Source organism: Mobula birostris, chromosome 22 (assembly GCF_030028105.1).
Source record: "Mobula birostris isolate sMobBir1 chromosome 22, sMobBir1.hap1, whole genome shotgun sequence".
Lineage (NCBI taxonomy): Eukaryota > Metazoa > Chordata > Chondrichthyes > Myliobatiformes > Myliobatidae > Mobula > Mobula birostris.
This window is the reverse complement of record NC_092391.1, coordinates 362,573-385,731: the sequence shown is the minus strand read 5'-3', so window position 1 is coordinate 385,731 and position 23,159 is coordinate 362,573. Positions and strand designations below refer to the sequence as shown.

Sequence of the window (23,159 nt, the reverse complement as noted above, 5' to 3'; positions counted from 1 at the left end):
TGATGGCCACAATATCATACCTGCCAATCTGTAGCTGTACGACAAGATCATCCACCTTATTCCTTATGCTGCGTGCGTTTAAGTATAACACCTTAAGACCAGTATTTGGTACTTTTCGCTTTGATTTCACTGCAACTTTATTGCACTGCAACTCATCTGTATGGCTCCAAATTTGCCCCATCACCTGCCTGTCTTTCCTGACATCTTTACTGCTCACTATCTTAGATTTATTTCTGTTTACCCCTTCCTCCGCTCTGTCATTCCAGTTCCCATCCCCCTGCCAGGAGGTTTTTTCTTTCACCGTTGCAGTTTCTTAACTCCACCCACAAAGATTCAACACTCTCTGACCCTATGTCACCTCCTACTAAAGATGTAATTCCAACTCTTACCCACAGAGCCACATCACCGTTTATGTCTTCCTGCCTTCCTTTTTTGGTAAAAAGTATGTCCTTGGATATTAAGCTCCCAAATATGGCCTTTCAGTCACGACTGAGTAATGCCCACGGCATCATTCCAACCAATCTCTAATTGTTCCCTGAGTTCGTCCATCTTATTCCAAATGCTGCAATCCTGTATTCTTTGCCCTTATGAATTTTGCCACTGTGATACAACTTATCTCTTTGCTCTTTCAGAAGTTGTACTCAATCATTGGCTTGTCCTTCGTTACATTCATATTACATAATCTACTTGTAAACCTGCTGGTTCATCATCAGGTTTATTATGCTAGATTAGAATACTCTGCGGTCAAAGGTCAGTGATCCTGCTGGTCGGGTCAGCAGATGCTGAGGACATCAGCAATCCTCAGGTCCATGACTCCTGAATTGGAATTCTGTATGGGTGTGAGTCACAAGGGCTGTGACCTCCTGCCCCAGATCACTGACATAAGAGGTCTCTGCAAGTATAGACTGGAAGGTCAAACCCTTAACCTGTAAATCCTGAGGTCATTACCTAGAGGTCAGCGAAGTCTCAAAGGTAAAGATGTAGGTCAAAGTTCAGAGCTTGGTGAGTCTGGATGTAGAAGCCCAAAGGTCAAACACCGAAGTTGCCGAGTACAGAGGTAAAGGCCTGAAGGTAGAAGTCTCCGGATCGGCTTGACTGAGGATCAGAGGCATGATGCCAATGAGTCCAGACCAGGGACTGGATGTTGGAGTTGGCCTGTCCTGGGGTTAGAAGCCTTTCTAGTGGGAGGGTGAGGAAGTGGATTGTTCTGTTTTGTTTTTGTTTTTTGTTGTTAATGATGTTCTGCTGGTGTTAGTATCACCTGCATATGTCGTGAAATTTGTTAACTTTACAGCAGCAGTACAATGAAATTCATGACAAATAAATATATAGAGAAAAAATGGAAATACATTAAGTATACAGTATATAGAGTGCTGATAAAAAGTGTTCACCCGGCCCCCCTGCAGAAGTTTTCATGTTTTATTGTTTTACAACATTGAATCACAGTGGATTTAATTTGTAATGCCCTGATTCACATCTTTACTGTTATGCTGTAGGTGTTTCATTTAGCAGCTCTAAAAGAGCTGCTGTTCTGCTTTCAGCCTATTTGGGTTATTGTTGAAGATAAAGGATGATTTGGAGTGTGTGCCATCCAATTCGCGGGAGGTTTTCTTGGTGAGAGACAATAAGGTTGGGCTTGGGGGTCTTATTTGAGAGGAGATGGAGAGAGAAGACGCTAGAGAGAACCGGTCGTAGCATCCGATCTGGTGGGAGACCCATTTGTTTGAGATGGATTGCGAGTGACGTTCGGAAGGTTGTGTGTGCTTTCACGTTGCCGAGGGCCCAGCACATGAGTGACAGAGAAGTTCAAGATGACCTCCAACTTGTGCACATTTGACTGTTTAATTAGAATGGGCCCTTTTTGTTATTCTTTACTAACCCTTCAGTTAAGATTCATAACTATAATTCCTTTAATTGTATGTGCAGTGTATTTTTTTGTGGCATTAATTTATAACAGGGTAGCCAATGACAAACTGAGGTTTGAAGTGGGATCATGTGTGCCTCAATCTCACGGGGCCGCAGATTGTCCTACACAGCCAAGGAAACCAGAGTGTTTCAACCCCGTCCCTACCGTGAAGCATGGTGCTGGATGCTTCACTCCAACAGGTCCTGGAAGGCTTGTAAAAGTAGAGGGTAAAATGAATGCAACAAATTACAGGGAAGTCCTGGAGGAAAACCTGATGCAGTCTGCAAGAGAACTGCGACTTGGGAGAAGATCTGTTTTCCAGCAAGACAATGACCCCCAAGCTTAAAGCCAAAGCTACACAGGAATGGCTTAGAAATAACAAAGTTAATATCCTGGAGTAGCCAAGTCAAAGTCCAGACCTCAATCCAATTGTGAATTTGTGGCTGGACTTGAAAAGGGCTGTTCACTTATGATTCCCAAGCAAGTTTGCAGTTTTGTAAAGAAGAATGCAGAAAAATTGCACTGTCCAGATGTACAAAGCTGATAGAGATCTATCCACATAGACTCAAGGTGGTAATTGCTGCCAAGGGTGCATTTACTAGATACTGACTTGAAAGGGGTAAATACACGCAATCAATTATTTTGTGTTTTATATTTGTAATTTAGATAATTTTGTAGAGATCTGTTTTCCCTTTGACATTAAAGAGTTTTTCTGTTGATCAGTGTCAAAAAACCAACTTAAATCCACTGTGATTCAATGTTGTGAAACAATAAGGCATGAAAACTTCCTGGGGTGGGGGTAAATACTTTTTATGGGCACTGTATGTCTATTAAATAGTTAGGTTAAAATAAGTCATGGATCAAAACAGAAATAAAAAAGTGATGTAGTAGTGTATCGGTTCAACATCCATTTAGAAATCGGATGGCAGAGGGGCAGAAGCTGTTGCTAAGTTGCTGAGTATGTGCATTCAGGCTTCTGTACCTCCTTCCTGACAGCAACAGTGAGAAGAGGGCATGTCCTGGGTGGTGGGAATCCTTAATGATGGACGCCGCCTTCCTAAGGCACTCACAAGGAAATCTGCAGCTGCTGGAATTTTAAGCAACACACGTAAAAGTTGCTGGTGAACGCAACAGGCCAGGCAGCATCTCTAGGAAGAGGTACAGTCGATGTTTCAGGCCGAGACCCTTCGTCAGGACTAACTGAAAGAAGAGCTAGTAAGAGATTTGAAAGTGGGAGGGGGAGGGGGAGATCGGAAATGATAGGAGAAGACAAGAGGGGGAGGGATGGAGCCAAGAGCTGGACAGTTGATTGGCAAAAGGGATATGAGAGGATCATGGGACAGGAGGCCTAGGGAGAAAGAAAGGGGGAGGGTGGAAGCCCAGAGGATGGGCAAGAGGTATAGTGAGAATCAGGTCAGGATATAAGGTGTATTCTGATGTGTCTATCCACGGCCTCCTCTACTGTAAAGATGAAGCCACACTCAGGTTGGAGGAACAACACCTTATATTCCGTCTGGGTAGCCTCCAACCTGATGGCATCAACATTGACTTCTCAAACTTCCGCTAATGTCCCACCTCCCCCTCGTACCCCATCCGTTATTTATTTATATACACACATTCTTTTTCTCTCTCTCTCCTTTTTCTCCCTCTGTCCCTCTGACTATACCCCTTGCCCATCCTCTGGGCTTTCTCCCCCCTCCCCCTTTTCTTTCTCCCTAGGCCTCCTGTCCCATGATCCTCTCATATCCCTTTTGCCAATCAACTGTCCAGCTTTTGGCTCCATCCCCTCCTTCCTGCTTCTCCTATCATTTTGGATCTCCCCCTTCCCCTCCCACTTTCAAATCTCTTACTAGCTCTTCCTTTAGTTAGTCCTGACGAAGGGTCTCGGCCCGAAACATCGACTATACCTCTTCCTAGAGATGCTGCCTGGCCTGCTGCGTTCACCAGCAACTCTTATGTGTGTTCCTAAGGCACTGTTGCTTGACAATGTCTTGGATACTGTGGAGGCTAGTACCCATGATGGAGCTGATTGATTTTACAAGTTCTGCAACTTCCTTCAATTTTGTGCAGTAGCCGCCCCCTCCCCCCCCCCCCAATACCAGATTGTGATGCAGCCAGTCGGAATGCTCACCGCAGTACATTTGTACAAGTTTTTGAGTGCTTTAGTTGACAAAGCAAGTCTCCTCAAACTAATGAAATATAGTTGCTGTATTGCCTTCTTTATAGCTGCAGCAATCAATATGTTGCATCCAGGTTAGGTCCTTAGTGATATTGACACCCAGGAACTTGCTCACTCTCTCCAATTCTGATCCCCTTATGAGGATTGGTTTGTGTTCCCTCGTCTTACCCTTTCTGAAGTCCACAATCAGGTCTCACTGACGTTGAGTGCAAGATTGTTGCTGTGATACCACTCGCTCCTTAAGCCCTTTTGTTACCATTTGTATCAACAACAAATTTATAGATGGCATTCGAGCTGTGTCTAGCCACACAGTCATAGGTGTAGAGTGAGTAGAGCACACAACCCTGTGGTGTGCCAGTGTTGATTGTCAGTGAGGTAGCGATGTGATTACCAATCCTCACAGATTGTGGTTTTCCAGTGAGAAAGTGAAGGATCCAGTTGCAGAGGGAGGTACAGAGGCATAGGTTCTGTAACTTTTCAATCAAGACTATAGGAATGATGGTGTTAAATGCTGAGCTATAGTCAATAGACAGCATCCTGACAAAGGTATTTGCATTGTCCAGGTACTCTTAATGCTGCATGGATCATTGTGGGCACGCCATGTGAAATGATACATTTGTATGTTTCAATGTCCATGTGATAAATAATTCTGAATATGAATGTTTCTGTGAAGCAAGTAGACAACAGGTATCCCTCTTGTACTGCAGTTTTGCTTTAAGGTCTTCAGTTTTACTTTCCAGAGTTTGTACATTAACCAGGAGGATGGAAGTGAAGGGGTCCATGGGGACCTGCCTTCAGTTTTACCAGAAGTCCTCCCTGCCACCACCTCTCCTAAGACGATGGAGACTTTCCCTGAGTTTCCAGTTGCTGCACTTGCTCCCAGGGTGTCCTGGGGTCCCTAGTCTGTCAGTTCTTTAATTAGTTCAATAGTTCTATTTAATATCAGAGAAATTTATGCAATATATATACTGAAAACAGACATCCACCAAAATAGAAGTGTCCCAAAGAATGTGTGACAGTTAAAACATTAGAACCCCAAAGCTCCTCTGCACCCTCCACCCACCGAGCATGAAAAAGCAAAGCCCCCAGTAAAGACCGTGATCCACAATACAACAAAAACGACTCGTTCACCAAACAATTCAACATACCACAGGAAGTTTCCCTAATAAGGGAAGAAAGAGGTGTCCCCTTTCACAACAGATTTATGGTGTTAAAAGTCTGTCATGCCACTTTTTTTTTAACGAGTTCTTCAGTCGAAGAATCAGCAACAGCCTTTTCTCCACCAATGAGAGAGAGTGCCATTCACCAAGTCCAGAGCCTCCGACAGCCAATCCAAAGTTCCCTTTTCTCCCGCAGCGCTTCAGTCGGTAGTGGCTTAGAATCAACCTGTCCACAGGGCTGCCAAACCTTGGAACCCCAAAGGCACACTCACCTTCTATGCCCCATCCTTTGGATTTCGAAAAGCAGTCAATCGTGAACCCCACTGGTGGGTCTAGCCACCGCAAAGAACTGAGTATAACATGCAGGTCACGGTCTTCAACAGAACACCATCCACTCTGAAAAGGAAAAAGGGAAGCATCAAAGGTAGAAATTAAGCTATTCCTGTAGATGAGCTCGAAGGAGTCGCTGTTGCGTGCCATCGTAACTTGTTCTTTTAAATGACTTGAAACAACGTTACTTACTGCAGTGCATACAAGGTCATGAAGAAGACTCTTAGTTGTATATAAGGCTCAGAATAATTTAGCTCCTCTGTATATTTTGGAATGCCTATCCTGTTACATTCCTAATTGTAGTCTTTGATCCACGAGTACTCATTTTCTTAGCGTTTCTATTGCTAAGCAGGTAAGAACTGGTAAGGCACCAAAAATCTGGAATACTCTGCTGACTGAGATACGCCAGGTTAGTACCTTGGAATGTTTCAAAACAATTCTAAAAACGTACTTTTTTATTTGGCCTACTTATAGGATTACGTAATGCCTGTTGATATTGATTACATTTATTTAATTTGAACAACACACACAAAATGCTGGTGGAACGCAGCAGGCCAGGCAGCACCTATTGGAAGAGGTACAGTCGACGTTTTGGGCCGAGAGCCTTCGTCAGGACTAACTGAAGGAAGAGCTAGTAAGAGATTTGAAAGGGGGAGGGGGAGGGGGAGATCCAAAATGATAGGAGAAGACAGGAGGGGGAGGGGTGGAGCCAAGAGCTGGAAAGTTGATTGGCAAAAGGGATACAAGGCTGGAGAAGCGAGAGGATCATGGGACGGGAAGCCTTGGGAGAAAGAAAGGGGGAGGGGAGCCCAGAGGAAGATGGAGAGCAGGCAAGGAGTATAGTGGGAGGGACAGAGGGAGAAAAAAGAGAGAGAGAGAAAAAGAGGGAAATCCATCCCTCCCCCTCCTGTCTTCTCCTACCATTTCGGAATCTCCCCCTCCCCCTCCCACTTTCAAATCTCTTAGTATCTCTTCTTTCAGTTAGTCCTGACGAAGGGTCTTGGCCTGAAACGTCAACTGTACCTCTTCCAATAGATGCTGCCTGGCCTGCTGCGTTCCACCAGCATTTTGTGCGTGTGGCTTGAATTTCCAGCATCCTCAGATTTCTTCGTGTTTGCGTTTTTAATTTGGATATTTGATTACATCTTATTTTAGGTAATGTTGGTTTCTATTATGAATTTTAATTTTTTCTCATTTTTATGACTATATTGATTTATTTTTACAATCTGTGAAAGCACTGTGAGCCTGCATCTCAATGTGTGAAAAGTGCTATATAAATAAAGTTGTTGTTATACTTTTATTTTTTTCTCAGGTCAAACTGGTAAAACCTTAGGCACAGGCATAGCCAAGCACATTCATTTCTCAAATTGCTAGGAACTTTCAGACTACTCTAGTGGTGTTTAATATTGTTAGTATTGTGCTGTGTAGGCCTAATCATGTAATGTTACTGCGTTGTGACCTTGGGATGATATAGTTGTGGATATTACTATTGGGAGAATGTATACCCTGTTCATATTCCATAGTCTTTCAACTTCCTCTTTTGATTCAACATATTTCTGTATATTATGTGTGTTTGGAATGGTTATTAACTATTCAGTAAGTTGTTCTTGCTTGTTAATCCTGTAATATTATATCTGATTGCTTTATCAGTAATAATGGATCAGTCATAATATAATTCGTAGGACTCTAAAACTGGATCAGGCTTGTATTTATAGTAAAGTATGGTGTTTCTTATGATTTTGTATTTTAAAGCAAGATTTTGGTGAATGATGTTTGCTGCTTGATTGTGCCTGTGTAAGTAATCAGATTGAGTTAAATTGCTGCAAATCATGTAATTTGTTCTTTTGTTTTTGGTTTCTCTTGGCACTTCCTGCATTTATTATCTTGAATGTTTTGGTCTTTTATTATGTATTATTGTTATTTTTTGTGTGTTAACTAACTGCATTTCCACAAGGAACCCCTCTGTTTCTGGGAAGAAGTCTGAGCGAGGTATCTGATGCTTCCTTGTCGACATCTAGGTTGTTCAGATCATGGGGATGTCTTCCATGGAAAGACTTTGGAACATGAAGGGTCATGCTGTTCCATTGGTTAACTTTTTCCTCTGTAGTGATAATTTCTTCTTTTTTCTGGGTTGTGCTTTCACTTAAGTTTAGTGGTGTATACTTCTTATCAGAATTCAGAGTGGGGCAGCAGGGTAACAGTGGTTAACAAATGCATTACAGTACCTGTGACGTGGGTTCAGTACCTGCCACTGTCTGTAAAGCATTTGTACATTGTCCATGTGACCATGTTGATTTCCTCCGGGTGCTCTGGTTTCTCCCACAGTCCAAAATCTTACTGGCTGGGAGGTTAATTGGTCTTTGTAAATTGTCCTGTGATTAGGCTGGGGTTAAGTCAGGGGGATGCAGGTCAAATGGCCAGAAGGGCCTGTTCTGCGCTTTAGCTCAATAGAATAAATGCATTGTATATGCTCACTTGGAGGCTGAACCTTGTTTTCGTTGATGAAAATATTTCCTTAGATGTTTTATCTGACTGTTACCTGTCTGTTATTCCTCTTCCTCCTCCTGTTCTTGGTAGAGTTAATCTAATATTTTTGTTTCTCAGCTCAACCTGGTAAAACCTGAGGAATGGGCATAACCAAGCACACTCATTTGTCAGTTGCCAGGAACTTTCAGACTATTTTAGTGATGTTTAGTAGTGTGACTTACTGAAGATTTATGTAGATATTACTGTATAGTCCTAATTGCTTAATGCTGTTGTGTAGTGCCTTTGGGATGACACCAGTTGTAGATATTACTATCAGGACAATGTATATCCTGTTCATGTTCCAAAGTCTTTCAATTTCCTCTTTTAATTTAGCATATTTCAGATGTTTTTTTTCACACAGATTTCTGAATGTTATTGTGTGTTTGGAATGGCTGTAACTATTCAATAAGTTGTTCTTTTTTGTTTATCCTGTATTATGATATCCAGATGGTTATTGTGGATTATTTTATCTATAATAACTGATCAGTCATAATATAATTTGTGGTATTCTGATTCTAAAACTGGATCAGGCTTGTATTTATAGTAAGTTGTGATTTCATTTATTTTAAGGCAAACTTTTGATGAATCGTGTTTGCAACTTGATAAGCCTGTGTAATTATTATTATTATTTTTATTATATGGCATTCTTGCTTATCAGTCAGGGCCCTGAGTGGGGAAATAATGCTACAGATGTGTAAGGCATTGGTGAGACTGTTCCTGAAAGAGTTTGTACAATTCAGATCTCTGTACTATAAGAAGGGTTTGATTAAGTTAGTGAGGGCAAGAAACGTTCACAAGGAAGTTGCTGAGACTGGATGACTTGAGTTATAAGCAGAGATTGAAAAGGCTGATGGTCCAGGGTATGGGAGTTAAACAAGGAGACACGGATTTAAGAAGAGAGGAGAAAGAATTAAAAGGGACCAGAGGAGCATGAGTATATAGAATGAGCCACCAGAGGAAGTGGCAGAGATAGGTATAATTACAAGATCTAAAAAAACATTAGGACAGGTACATGGATAGGAATAATTCAGGGGGATATGAGCCAAGCACAGACAAATAGGACCACTCAGGTAGGCATGGACAGTTGGAATGAAGGACCTGCTTATTCACTGTTTAACTCAACAATTTATATTAATTCATGTCTAGTTACAAAATCAGACTCAGCTTTATTGATTTATCACACATACATGGAAACATACAATATAATGTGTTGTTTGTGTTAACCAGCATAATCTCGGGGTCTGCTTGGGGCAGCTTGCAAGTTAACAACTAAACAAATATTATAGGAATGTATTTATGATCCTGAATTATGACTTCATGATGTTAAAACTGAAGGCAGATCAGAGTTGATACAGCAAAGCAGAAAGAAAACTGACAAACTGAGAATAATTCTTCATGCTCATGTGCGGTGTCACCATCTCCATGTAAGGTTTCCAAATCTAAGATACCAATAGTCCTCATAATTGTTTTAGAAATCCATCTGTGCACTAGATTTGGGATATATTCTGCAAACTGGCTTTGTATTTATTTGAATACAGGATATCTCCTGCATTTTTGCCTATCAGAAATTGTGCTAAAGAAAACTGAGAAAATAAAAGAAAGTTTGAAAATTTTATTATTGCGATGAGGCTTATTGAGAAAGTAAGGAGGCATGGGATCCAAGGAGACATTGCTTTGTGGATCCAGAACTGGCTTGCCCACAGAAGGCAAAGAGTGGTTATAGATGGGTCATATTCTGCATGGAGGTCAGTGACCAGTGGTGTGCTTCAGGGACCCCTTCTCTTCGTGAGCTTTATAAATGACCTGGATGAAGAAGTGGAGGGATGGGTTAGTAAGTTTGCTGATGACACAAAGGTTGGAGGTGTTGTGGATAATGTGGAGGGCTGTCAGAGGTTACAGCGGGGCATTGATAGGATGCAAAACTGGGCTGAGAAGTGGCAGATGGAGTTCAACCCAGATAAGTGTGAGGTGATTAATTTTGGTAGGTCAAATATGATGGTAGAATATGGAATTAAAGGTAAGACTCTTGGCATGTGGGGGATCAGAGGGATCTTGAGGTCCAAGTCCATAGGATGCTCAGATCAGCTGCGCAGGTTGACTCTGTGGTTAAGAAGGCATTCAGTGCATTGGCCTTCATCACTCGTGGGATTGAGTTTAAGAGCCAAGAGGTAATGTTGCATCTATATAGGACCCTGGTCAGACCCCACTTGGAGTACTGTGCTCAGTTCTGGTCGACTCACTACAGGAAGGATGTGGAAGCCATAGAAAGGGTGCAGAGGAGATTTACAAGGATGTTTCCTGGATTGGGGAGCATGCCTATGAAAACAGGTTGAGTGAACTCGGCCTTTTCTTCTTGGAGCGACGGAGGATGAGAGGTGACCTGATAGAGGTAACTAAGATGATGAGAGGCATTGATCGTGTGGATAGTCAGAGGCTTTTTCCCAGGGCTGAAATGGTTGCCACAGGAGGACACAGGTTTAAGGTGCTGGGGAGTAGGTACAGAGGAGATATCAGGGGTAAGTTTTTTACGCAGAGAGTGGTGAGTGCATGGAATGGGCTGCCGGCAACGGTGGTGGAGGTGGGTATGATAGAGTCTTTTAAGAGACTTTTCGATAGGTACATGGACCTTAGAAAAATAGAGGGCAGTGGGTAAGCCTAGTAATTTCTAAGGTAGCGGCATGTTTGGCACAACTTTGTGTGCCGAAGGGCCTGTACTGTGCTGTAGGTTTTCTATGTTTCTGTGTTTTGCAGAAATAGCTAGCTGTTTTATCAAAGGATTAATAAATTTTCATACTACATCTGTTATTTTATATTTTAAAATATTTTCTGCAACTTGTAATCTAAGAATCTCAAAGCCCAAAATTCAAAACAAAATGATTTATTTCCATGCAGTTTACCTGGTGCCTGGATGCTTGTATTAGAGAGAGATTTGTTGATGCAAAGAGAGCTCGAGAATTGCAAGGATTTTTAGATGGAGTTAAGAAAGGACAAGAACAGGTATTAGGGTAAGTTTTCTTTGAACTGTCATTCTTTCTATAGAATCACAGAAATTTATGATGTGGGAGGCCTATCGTATATCAACCTTGAAAAATTGGTCTTCTCATAATTGAGAGCCTTTAGTCCTTTTATCATAATTGTTCTTTTCTGTAATTATACCATATCTAATTGAAATATGATCCCTGTCACAAAAAAAGCTCCTAATGATGCACCTTCCACCTAGTCAGTTGAAGCATTACAAACAAAATTGTTATGTTCCCTCCCAAACCTTCTGCTGGGTTAGTTGCATGCAGGCTGAAAAGATTTCTCTCAATCCATTGGTCCAAGCAATTCCAGTTAGCATGAGGGTAATCGAATTTTAGTCACCTACCCTTCAGTTTGTTTGGACACTTGTCTCTTTCTCCATTCTTTAGTCTGCTGGATAGTCTTATTTGATGGACCTTATAGCTATTCACCATTTCCTACCAAGTAGTTTTGTTCCTTTAATTAGTTTTGCTTCTTGGTCCTTTGTCTATGACGTGCATGCATTCAGTTTTATTTGGAATTATTGGTTAATATTATATCTTTTTTAGTGACCTCTCGATGATCCTTTGTGACCCATTTGCAATAAATACCTTAGCTCTGAGTACGGTGAAAAACCTACAGGAGTTGGTCAGCCAGGATGCGTTACCCAGAGTGAGTAGTTTTTTGCTTTATTTTTCTGAAGACTTTTGCCATGTCTTAGTAATTCATCACTTGAAGTTGAAACTTATAACTTTTAAAGCATATTTCTACCCAGTTTCCTGCATAACAACACACACAAAAGAGTTGGCTCTAGTTGTTCGGGACGGTTTAAACTAATTTGGCAGGAGAATGGGAACTGGAGTGATAGTGCTGAGGATGAGGAAGTTGGTTTTCAAACAGAGGCAGTGTGTATTGAATGAATTGAATTGACTTTATTTCTTACATCCTTCACATACATGAGGAGTGAAAATCTTTGCGTTACGTCTCCATCTAAATGTGCAATGTGCAATCATAGTAATTTATAATAAATAGAACAGTCAATGTAATATAGAGTACACTCAATTTAGCGTGAGTTCATCAGTCTGATGGCCTGATGGAAGAAGCTGTCCCAGAGCCTGTTCGTCCTGGCTTTTGTGCTGCGATACTGCTTCCCAGATGGTAGCAACTGGAATAGATTGTAGTTGGGATGGCTTGGGTCCCCAATGATCCTACGGGCCTTTTTTACACACCTGTTCCTGTAAATGTCCTGAATCATGGGAAGTTCACAACCGCAGATGCGCTGGGCTGTCTGCACAACTCTCTGCAGAGTCCTGCGATTTTTTTAGATTAGATTATGAGGACACTCAGTCCTCGTATATTGTCATTTAGAAATGCGTGCATTAAGAAATGATACAACATTCCTCCAGAATGATATCACAAAAAAAAAGGACAAACCAAGAGTAAAACTGACAAAACCACATAATTATAACATATAGTTACAACAATGCAAAGCAATACCGTAATTTGATAAAGAGCAGACCATGGGCACGGTAAAAAAATGTCTCAAAGTCCCGATCGACTCATCATCTAACACAGGCGGCAGAAGGGAGAAACTCTCCCTGCCATGAACCTCCAAGCACCGCAACTTGCCGATGCATTGGAAGCACCCAACTGTAGCCGACTCTGAGTCCGTCCGAAAACTTTGAGCCTCTGACCAGCCCTTCGATACAGCCTCTCCGAGCACCATCCTCTGCCGAGCGCTTCGACTCCACCCCGGCCGCCGAGCAACAAGCAAAGCCGAAGACTCGGGGCCTTCTCCCCCGGAGATTCCGGACCACACAGTACAGCGGCAGCGAAACAGGCATTTCAGAAGTTTCTCCAGATGTTCCTCCGTGCTCTCACGTCCGTCTCCATCAAATCAGGATCGTGCACGGCACCCTACTTGACAAATAACAGACATCACCACCGGAGTGGCCACTGCGAGCTGCGTCACGCCGCCATCTTTTCCTCCCGCCCTCAAGGGATTAAGGGACCCCTAGCAGGGAGAGCCTGATGATAGGGCAAAATTGCAGTTAACAGGATGAGTTGCAGTAGAGAAGGTGGTCAAAATCGAAATGGGTGAATACAGGACTGAAGGTGTTATATTTGAATACGTGCAGTATATGGAATAAGGTAGATGAACTTTTAGCATAGTTACAGATTGGCATGTATGCTGTTGTGGGCGTTACTGAATTATGGCTGAAAGAAGATTATAGCTGGGAGTTTATGTTCAGTGATACACATTATGTCGAAAGGACAGGTTGGAAGACGGGGTGGCATTGTTCCGTTGGTAAAAAAAAAATGAAATCAAATTATAGGGTCCAAGGGTATTGAATCATTTTAGATAGAGGTAAGGAACTGCAAGGGTACAAAGACCCTGATGGGAATTGTATACAGACCCCCAAGCAGTAGTAAGGATGTGGTCTACAAATTACAATGGGAGATGGAAAAATGCAAGCCAAAAGGATAATGTTATGATAGTCATTGAGGATTTTAATATGCAGGGAGATTGGGAAAATCAGGGTTGGTGCTGGATCCCAAGAGGCGGAATTACCAGAATGCCTACAAGATGGCTTTTTAGAGCAGGTCGTGATTGAGCCCACTTGGGGTTTAGCTATTCTGGATTGGGTGTTGTGGAATGAACTGGTATTGATTATAGAGCTTGAGGTAAAGGAACCCTTAGGGGAAGTGTTCAAAATATGATTGAATTCACCATGAAAATTGAGGAGAAGTCAGGTGTATCAGTATTACAGTGAAGTAAAGGGAATTAGAGGCATGAGAGAGGAGTTGGTCAGAATTGACCAGAGAAGAACACTGGCAGGGATGATGGCAGAGCAGTAATGGCTGGAATTTCTGGAAGCAATTCAGAAGTAACAGGATAGATACAAAGAGGAAGAAGTATTCTGAAGGCAAATGGTTGGGAAGAAATTGGAGTCAATTGTTAAGGATGTGGTTGCAGAGTATTTGGAGGCACATGATAAAATAGCATAGTCAGCGCAGTTTCCTCAAGGGGAAATCTTGCCTTACAAATAACAAGCAGGATGTTGTGTACTTGGGCTTTCAGAAGGTCTCTGTCAAGGTGCCACACATGAGGCTTCTTAAGTTATGAGCCTATGGTATTACAGGAAAGATTCTAGCATAGATAAAGCAGTGGCTGATTAGCAGGAAGCAAAGAGTGGGAATAAAGGAGGCCTTTCTGATTGGCTGCCAGTGACCAGTGGGGTCTGTGTTGTGACTGCTTTTTTTTACGCTGTATGTCAATGATTTGGATGGCGGAATTGATGGCTTTGTTGCAAAGTTTGCAGGCTGCATGAAGATAGGTGGAGGGGCACTTAGTTTTAAGTAAGTAGAGAGGCTACAGAAGGAGTAAGACAGATTCAGAGATTGGGCAAATAAGTGGTAGATGGAATACAGTGTTGGGAAGTGTATGTTTATGCACTTTAGTAGAAGAAATGAAAGACTATTTTCTAAATGGAGGGAAAATGCAAAAAACTGAGACACAAAGGGATTGGGAGTCCTTGTGCAGGATTCCCTGAAGGTTAATTTGCAGGTTAATTCTGTGGTGAGGAAGGCAATTGCAATGTTAGCGTTAATTTCTAAAGCACTAAAATATATAAGCAAGGATGTGATGTTGAGACTTTAAAAAAAGTACTGTTGAGTCCTCTCATGGAGTATTGCGAGCAGTTTTGCACCTCTTATCTTAGAAAGAAGGTGCTGAAACTGGAGAGGGTTCAAAGGAGGTCCACGAAAAAGATTCCAGTATTGAATGGCTTGTCGTATGACGAGCATTGATGGCTCTGGGACTGTATTCACTAGAATTCGGAAGAATGAGGTGCGATCTCATTGAAACATCACATGGTGAAAGGCCTTGATAGAGTGTACGTGGAGATGATGTTTCTGATGGTAGAAGAGTCTAGAACCAGAAGTTACAGCCCCAGAATAGAAGAGCGTGCTTTTAGGACAGAGTTGAGGAAGAATTTCTTGAGCCAGAGTATGGTGAGTCTGTGGAATTCCTTGCCACAGGCAGCTGTTGAGAGCAAGTCTTTATCAATATTTAATGCGGAGGTTGATGTATTCTTGATTGGTCAGGGCATGAAGGGATACAGGGGGCCGGGGAGGCAGAAGATTGGGGCTGAGAGGAAAAATAGATCAGCCATGATGAAATGGCGGAGCAGACTCTATGGGCGAAGTGGCCTAATTCTACTCCTATGTCTTATGGTCTTACACAGTGAATATAAGGCCCTGAAAAGTGCAGTAGATTAAAGAGATATGGGAATACAGGACCATAATTTATTGAAAGTGGCATCACAGGTTTGTAGAGTTGGAAAGAAAGATACAGGCATCTCAGTTTTTTGAATTTTCTCTCCATTTATAAAATCGTCAACCCTTTCATTTCTTTAACCAAAGATATGACCATATACTTCCCAACACAGTATTTCATCTGCATTTCTTTGCCCATTCTCCTAGTCCTGTAGCCTAGCTACTTCCTCAAAACTACCTGTCTCTCTATCCATCATCTCATTGTCTGCAAACCTTTCAACAAAGCCATCAATTCCTTTTTCTTTTTCAATCGTTTTATTAATATCAAAATGATAAACATAACATAGTATTAATACAAAGCTATTGGGATTACATTGTTAATAATTAACATATATAAATATAAACTCAGTTGGCACACGGGTATTAAATCTCCCAAAATTGTACAAAATATGAATATAATATACAAAAAAACCCAGCAATAGCATGAAAATGGAAAAAAATACCCCCCCCAAAAAAAGCTAAGCTAATCAATACTAACCAACTTAAACAAAGAAAAAGAAAAGACATGGGCTGTTGTATAACATCAAAAAGAACCATTAGTGTCATTGACTCTGCTCCTTTCTGCATATATTTAAAAGAAATAGAATAGGTTTGGAAAAGGTAAAATTACATCATATGGAAGTTTTGAATAAGTGGCCCCCAAGTAAGGATTCTTCTAATTTTTTCTAAATTTCAACACAACAAAGTTTGAGAGAACCAGTGAAATGTGGTGGGAGGATTGATCTCTTTCCAATTCAGCAAAATGGACCTTCTAGCCTTTAATGTAAGAAATGCAATCAACCAACGAGCTGAAGAGGTTAAATGATTTGGTTCTATCGTTGGTAAACCAAAAATTGCAGTAATAGGGTGAGGTTGTAAATCAATACTCAAAACAGTTGAAATAATATCAAAGATATCTTTCCAGTATTTTTTCAAAGAAGGACATGACCAAAACATATGAGTTAAGCTATCTCAGAGTGGCATCTATCACATACAGGATTTATATGGGAGTAGTAACGAGCTAATTTATCCTTAGACATATGGGCCCTATGTGCTACTTTAAACTGTATCAATGCATGTTTAGCACATAGAGAGGATGAGTTAACTAATTGAAGAATTTTTCCCCATTTTTCAATAGGTAAAGTAAGCTTAAGTTCCCTTTCCCAGTCATTCTTAATGGTATTAGATACGTCTGGATGTATTTTCATAACTACATTATAAATAGTTGCTATTATATCTTTCTGAAAAGGATTTAAATCTAAAATTTTTTCCAAAACATCCACTGGATATAGATTTGGGAAAGTAGGAAGAACTATTTAAAAAGTTTCTAATTTGAAAATATCTAAAAAAAAATGGGATCAAGGCAAATTACATTTATTAGATAATTATTCAAAGGACATGAAACAATTATCCAAAAATAGATCACAAAATCATAATATACCTTTGGTTTTCCAAGCCAAATAGACTTGATCCATGATAGAGGGTTGAAAAAACTATTAGATATAATAGGACTTGCTAGAATAAATTGATTCAACCCAAAAAATGTTCGAAATTGAAACCATATTCGTGAAGTATATTTTACTATTGGGTTATCCATTTGTTTATACAATGTAGAAAGAGTAAAGGGAAGTGAAGTCCCTAAAATAGAACCCAATGAAAACCCTTGTAAAGACTTACATTCAAGATTTACCCAATGTGACTTGAAGTTATATCCAAGTCCCATGACCAAAATTTTAAGTATCGAATATTAATTGCCCAATAGTAAAATCTAAAATTCGGCAATGCCAGACCCCCCCCCCCCCGCCTCCTTTTTAGACTTCTGTAGTTATCTTTTACCTAACCTAAGATTTTTATTCTGCCCTATATATGTGAAGAAATATTAGAATCAACATTATCAAAAAAGCATTTCGGAATAAAAATTGGCACCACTTGAAATAGATATAAGAATTTAGGTAAAATAATCATCTTGATAGCATTGATGCGACCTATCAATGACAGAGACATTGGTGATCATTTAGTAAACAGATGGTTAATCTGATCAATTAAAGGTAAAAAAAAATTAGCCTTAAATAAATCCTTGTGCTTTTTTGTAATTTTAACCCCTAAATAAGTAAAATAGTCGGTAACCAATCTAAATGGTAAACATCCATATATCGGAACCTGCATATTTAGGGGAAACAGTTCACTCTTATTAAGGTTCAATTTATAACCAGAAAAATTACTAAACTGAGCCAACAAGGATAAAACTGTGGGAATGGGTTTCTCAGGATTAGAAATATATAATAACAAATCGTCTGCATATAATGGTAACTTATGTATCTCATTCCCACGGGTAATACCAAGGATATCAGGTGGATCTCGAATAGCAATTGCTAAATGTTCTAGAGCAATATCAAATAGTAATGGACTAAGAGGATATCCCTGCCTAGTACCCCAAAATAAGCGAGAAAAGGGAGATCTTTGATTATTAGTAAAAACTGAAGCTACAGGGGTATGATATATCAATTTAATCCAAGATATAAATATCAGACTAAAATTAAATTTCTCAAGCACACTAAATAAATATGGCCATTCAACTCTGTCAAAAGCTTTCTCAGCATATAATGAAATGACACATTCTGGAATACTAAGTGAAGGAGTATAAACAATATTTATTAATCTCCTAATATTAAAAGATGAATAATGATTTTTAATAAATCCAGTTTGGTCCACAGAGATAATTTGAGGTAATACCTTCTCCAACCTAGTTGCTAATATTTTGGAAAAAATCTTAGAATCTACATTCAGCAGGGATATCGGTCTATATGATGCACAATCAGTAGGATCTTTATTTTTTTTTAAATTAAAGCAATAGAAGCTCTATAAAATGATGTCGTTTACCTGATCTAATTGCTTCTTTAAAAACTCTACACGACCAAGGGGAAAGAATAGAAGAAAAAAACTTAAAGAATTCTACTGTATAGCCATCTGGACCAGGTGCTTTGCCAGAGTTCATTGAGGAAATAGCATCTTTTATTTCTTCATCCGTAATAGGAGTTTATAATGTTAAATGTTCTTCGGGTGATAATTTCGGAAAGTTCAATTTCCTTAAAAAGTCCTGCATGGTATTGGAATCATGAGGGAATTCAGAGTGGTATAAAGAGGTATAAAATTCTTGAAAACACACAGAGGGGGATCACAAAGCCGAGGAAAGAGGACCGGGTCGAGACAACAGAGACTTTTGGAGAAGAGGAGTTTGGTGGGTAATACCGTTCCGCCTGACCAGAAGTGCACCGAGAGCGGTAAGCGGCGTGAAGGAGTGGGTTGCTTACTGATCTGGCTAAAAACAGATGGTGCAATCCGGGGTATATTACAATCGAGGAACGTGTTTGCAGACTGGATATTGAACTTTTTACTGCTGGACTTTGGCCATATTCCACCATGATACAACACTTGGCGGCACGGGAGGTCGTTCTTGCCTGTGGCCATCGAACTTGCAGCTCCTCCCGTGGAGGGTCAGACACCCTGAGCCAATAGACTGGTCCTGGACTTATTTTCCATCTGGCATAGTTTTGCATTTTGTTGTTTGACTGCTGGGGTTTTTTGAATTGCTATATTTACGCTCTGTTCTTGGCTGGTGCGGCTGTAACGTAACGAAACCAAATTTCCCTCAGGATTAATAAAGTATATCTCTCTATCTGTCTATCAAAAAGACTTGTTTATCTTATCATGATCAACTGTCAAGGTATCATAATGTTTACGAATCTTGTAAATTTGACGTTTAACCGAAACAGTTTTCAATTGATTAGCTAATAATTTACCCGATTTATCACTATGTATACAAAACTCACTTCTGGTTTTCATTAGCTGATTTTCAATCGAGGATGTTAGTAATAAACTATGGTCCATTTGAAGTTAGACTCTCTGTTTATAAAGCTTCTTACTAGGAGCAATGGAATATTTCTTATCGATTTCTTTAATCTTATCAACCAACAGAAGTGTTTCATTCTTAATACGTTTTTTCAAACCAACAGAATAGGAAATAATCTGTCCACGGATATATGCTTTAAAAAGTGTCCCATACTGTCCTGCTGGAAATTTCTTCCGTAGTATTAGTTGAAAAGAAGAAATCAATCTGTTCCTTCATAAATTTAACAAAATCCGAGTCTTGAAGCAGATTGGAATTAAACTGCCATTGTCTTGTACTAGGAGATGTAGCTATTAACTTGATAGAAAGTTTCATTGGAGTATGATCAGAAATGGCAATAATGTCATAGTTATAGTCAATCACAGATGGAATTAAATGACAGTCAATAAAAAAGTATTCAATTCTAGAATAGGAATGATAAACATGTGAGAAGAATAAGAACTCTTTATCCTTAGGGTGTAGAAATCTCCAAATTTCTGAAATTGCAGAAACAATCATAAAAGAGTTGATAAGAGTAGCTGACTTATTCAGTAAAGCCTGACTAAGTATAGATCTATCCATCAAGGGATTTAAACAACAATTAAAATCACCACCCATTATCAACCTATTCTCGTTTAAATTAGGAAAAGAAGTAAATAAATGCTTAAAAAATTCAGGATAGTCCACGTTTGGAGCATAGACATTAACCATAACAACTTTTTTATTAAAAAGTAATCCAGTAATTAACAAAAATCTGCCATTCGGATCTGAAACGATGTCATGATGAACAAATGTAATTGAGGAATCTATAAAAATTGAAACTCCTTTCACTTTGGCCTGAGAGTTCGAATGATACTGTTCATCCTTCCAAAACGTAAAGAAACACTGGTTATCCTCTTTCTTCACATGAGTTTCTTGTGCAAAAATAATATGAGCATTCAGTCTTTGGAATACTTTAAAAATCTTTTTCTTTTTAATCAGATGGTTTAAACCGTTTGTATTCCAAGAAACAAAATTCATAATCTGAGCCATATTTTCCTAGAATCAACCCTTTGGTATATAAAGAGTTAACCATAATGTACACTCATGAAATCGGAAGAGGAACAAAAATTCAGAAGGGAACCGGAAGTCACGACATTGCAGGTATTTTTGTAGTTCTAAGTAAGCCCAATTGAAAAACCTAATAGTAAAAATCCCCCCACCCTCCACCCACAAACACCCGAGACTAAGCCAGAAAAAGGCCAGAGAATAAACTAAGACTAAACCTACCCCCAATTCTCCAGGAGGCGACTCCAAAGATATATGTTGAAAAGAGAACCACCTGAAATCCAAAAGAAAATTAAACACTGAACTATAACATTCTTCATATTGTGGTTTCTAAAGTGAGAGAAAAAACTAAGCGCCAATACATATTATTAGTCAATTGCAAACATAAACAATTAAAAATGGCACTTCAAAAGAAAGAAAGGAATTATGAGGATAGGAACACAAAAAAATGGCTCAGTAAAAAAAAACAAAAGGTATTATGAAGAAAGGAAAATAAACCGCCATCTTAATTATACGAAGCAAAAAAAAACAAGATATTCCTCTAGTATAATAGAAATTCACCATCAAATCATTAATAACAATGTCAAAAATCAAATAGAAATTAGCAAAATAAAAAAAATAAATTCATCAACAAAGAAAAACTTTAATTGAAATATGAAAAATACCTACATTACTAACCAAAATAATTATAGGCTTTAAAAAGAAGCACGTAATGCCCAGCGGATTATCGGCACCCAATTGCCCACCATTGAGAACATCTACCATAAATGCTGCCTGGGCAGGGTGAAAAGCATTATCAGGGACGCATCTCACCCTAACCATGGACTTTTTACTCTCCTCCCATTCGGTAGGCGCTACAGGAGCCTCTGCTCCCGCACCAGCGGGCACAGGAAGAGCTTCTTCCCTGAGGCTGTGACACTGCTGAACCTCATCACAGCGCTAAGTAGTATGGCATCCGTATTGTACTGTCTTAGTACTTTTATATTTGTGTGCTGTAGCACTTATTTATTCGTGGTTATTTTGTAAATAACACTATTCTTTGCATTTCTGGTCAGATGCTAAATGCATTTCATTGGCTTTGTATTTGTACTCGGCACAATGACAATAAAGTTGAATCTAATCTAAAAAACAGAGCCAATACTGCGAGAGCCATACATTAATTAGAGCGAAGTATCCATAGCAGTTGGATAGTGCTCATTCAGGAAATTTTGAACAGCACTTGTGGAATAAAAGATACGGCGTGATCCTTCTGGAGGAGAAACTCTTAAACGTGCAGGGTACAATAAAGCTGCTCTGAGACCTTTTTGGTAACATTCTGACATCAGAGATTTGAAAGCCAGCCACTCCTTCATCACTTCTGGACTGAAATCCTCCACGAGACGGAAATGATAATCTTGAAATTTAATCATACCTTACCGACGGGCAATTTGGATGAGATGCTCTTTAACGTGAACATAATGGAAACGGATAACCACTTGTCTCGGTTTAGACCCTGGGTCTGGTTTTCAACAAAATATACGGTGAGCGCGAACGAGCAATGGAGGATCGTCCGGAAATTCAGAGCTAAACGCATCTTTTTAATGTTGAGAAAAGAATTTTAAAGGGTCCTCTTCCTCGACGTCCTTGGGGAGACCAGTTATACGTAAGTTCTGTCTTCTGGATTGATTTTCAATATCAATAATCTTGGATTTAAAACTCTCCAGCTGTTTAGATGTCGAAGACAATTTTTGTTTCAAACTCTCAATTTTCAGATCTCTCTTCTGAGCTTCGTCGTTCAATTCTGCAATTTTGGTTTGTTGCTGTTTAACTTTGTAACCAAATGATTCCAAAGAATCCTTAATTGACTTTAAGTCTTCTTTAAAACTTTGACGTTGTTCGTCAAATTTTACACTTAAAAGATTCAACAGTGTATCATAAGTTAATTTAGTTTGCTTAGGTTCACCTTTTTTCTTCCCATTACCGTCGGAATTGTTCCCATTTTTAGGATCTTGCCCTTTAGATCTTGTACTTATTTCTTTGCTCATTTCTTCAAATTTCACAGTCAAAAGCTCAGGGATAATTCAATAGTATAAATCTTTTAGTGTAGGTAAAAATAAATTAAATAAGGGTGATCATATAAAAGTAACAGTAATGGAGCGAAGCCAAAATTAACCGCACTCCGTGTGCGCCTCCTGGAGAATCAAATCCATCAATTCCATCACACAAATCATTGACTTATCAGTACCAAGAACTTCTCTTCAGTTATGGTAACTTCACACACTTAATACTCCCTAACACTTGGAACTTCCACCATCCTGCTAGTGTCTTTCACAGTAAAGACTGATGCAAAATACTTATTCAGTTCTTGAACACACCTAACAAACTCCAACCCCATCTATGCTCCTTAGCACAAGGGGTTTAGACGGGGTGGAGTTTGTTAGGTGTGTTCAGGAAGGTTTCCTGACTCAATATGTAGATAAGCCAATTAGAGGAGAGGCTGTACTTGATCTGGTATTGGGAAGTGAACCTGATCAGGTATCAGATCTATCGGTGGGAAGACATTTTGGAGGTAGTGACCACAACTCTATCTCCTTCACCATAGCACTGGAGAGGGATAGGAACAGACAATTTGAGAAAGCATTTAATTGGGGTAGGGGGAAATATGATGCTATTATGCAGGAACTTGGGACCATGAATGTTGCCAGGGAAATGCATGGCAGAAATGTGGCAAATGTTCAGGGAGCATTTGCATGGAGTTCTGCATAGATATGTTCCATTGAGGTAGGGAAAGGATGGTCGGGTTAAAAAACCATGGTGTACAAAGTATGT

At 39.8% G+C, this 23,159-nt stretch overlaps 1 protein-coding gene across 2 annotated transcripts in view; it reads left to right on the top strand.

The window, feature by feature from the left end:
* Nucleotides 1–23,159, top strand: part of nelfb (negative elongation factor complex member B) — a 122,048-nt gene that overhangs the window by 32,773 nt on the left and 66,116 nt on the right. For both annotated transcript variants that reach the window (XM_072239887.1, XM_072239889.1), the window contains exons 6-7: nucleotides 10,994–11,106; nucleotides 11,671–11,773. In XM_072239887.1, the coding sequence (XP_072095988.1) occupies nucleotides 10,994–11,106; nucleotides 11,671–11,773 (216 nt within the window). The remainder of the gene's footprint in view (nucleotides 1–10,993; nucleotides 11,107–11,670; nucleotides 11,774–23,159) is intronic.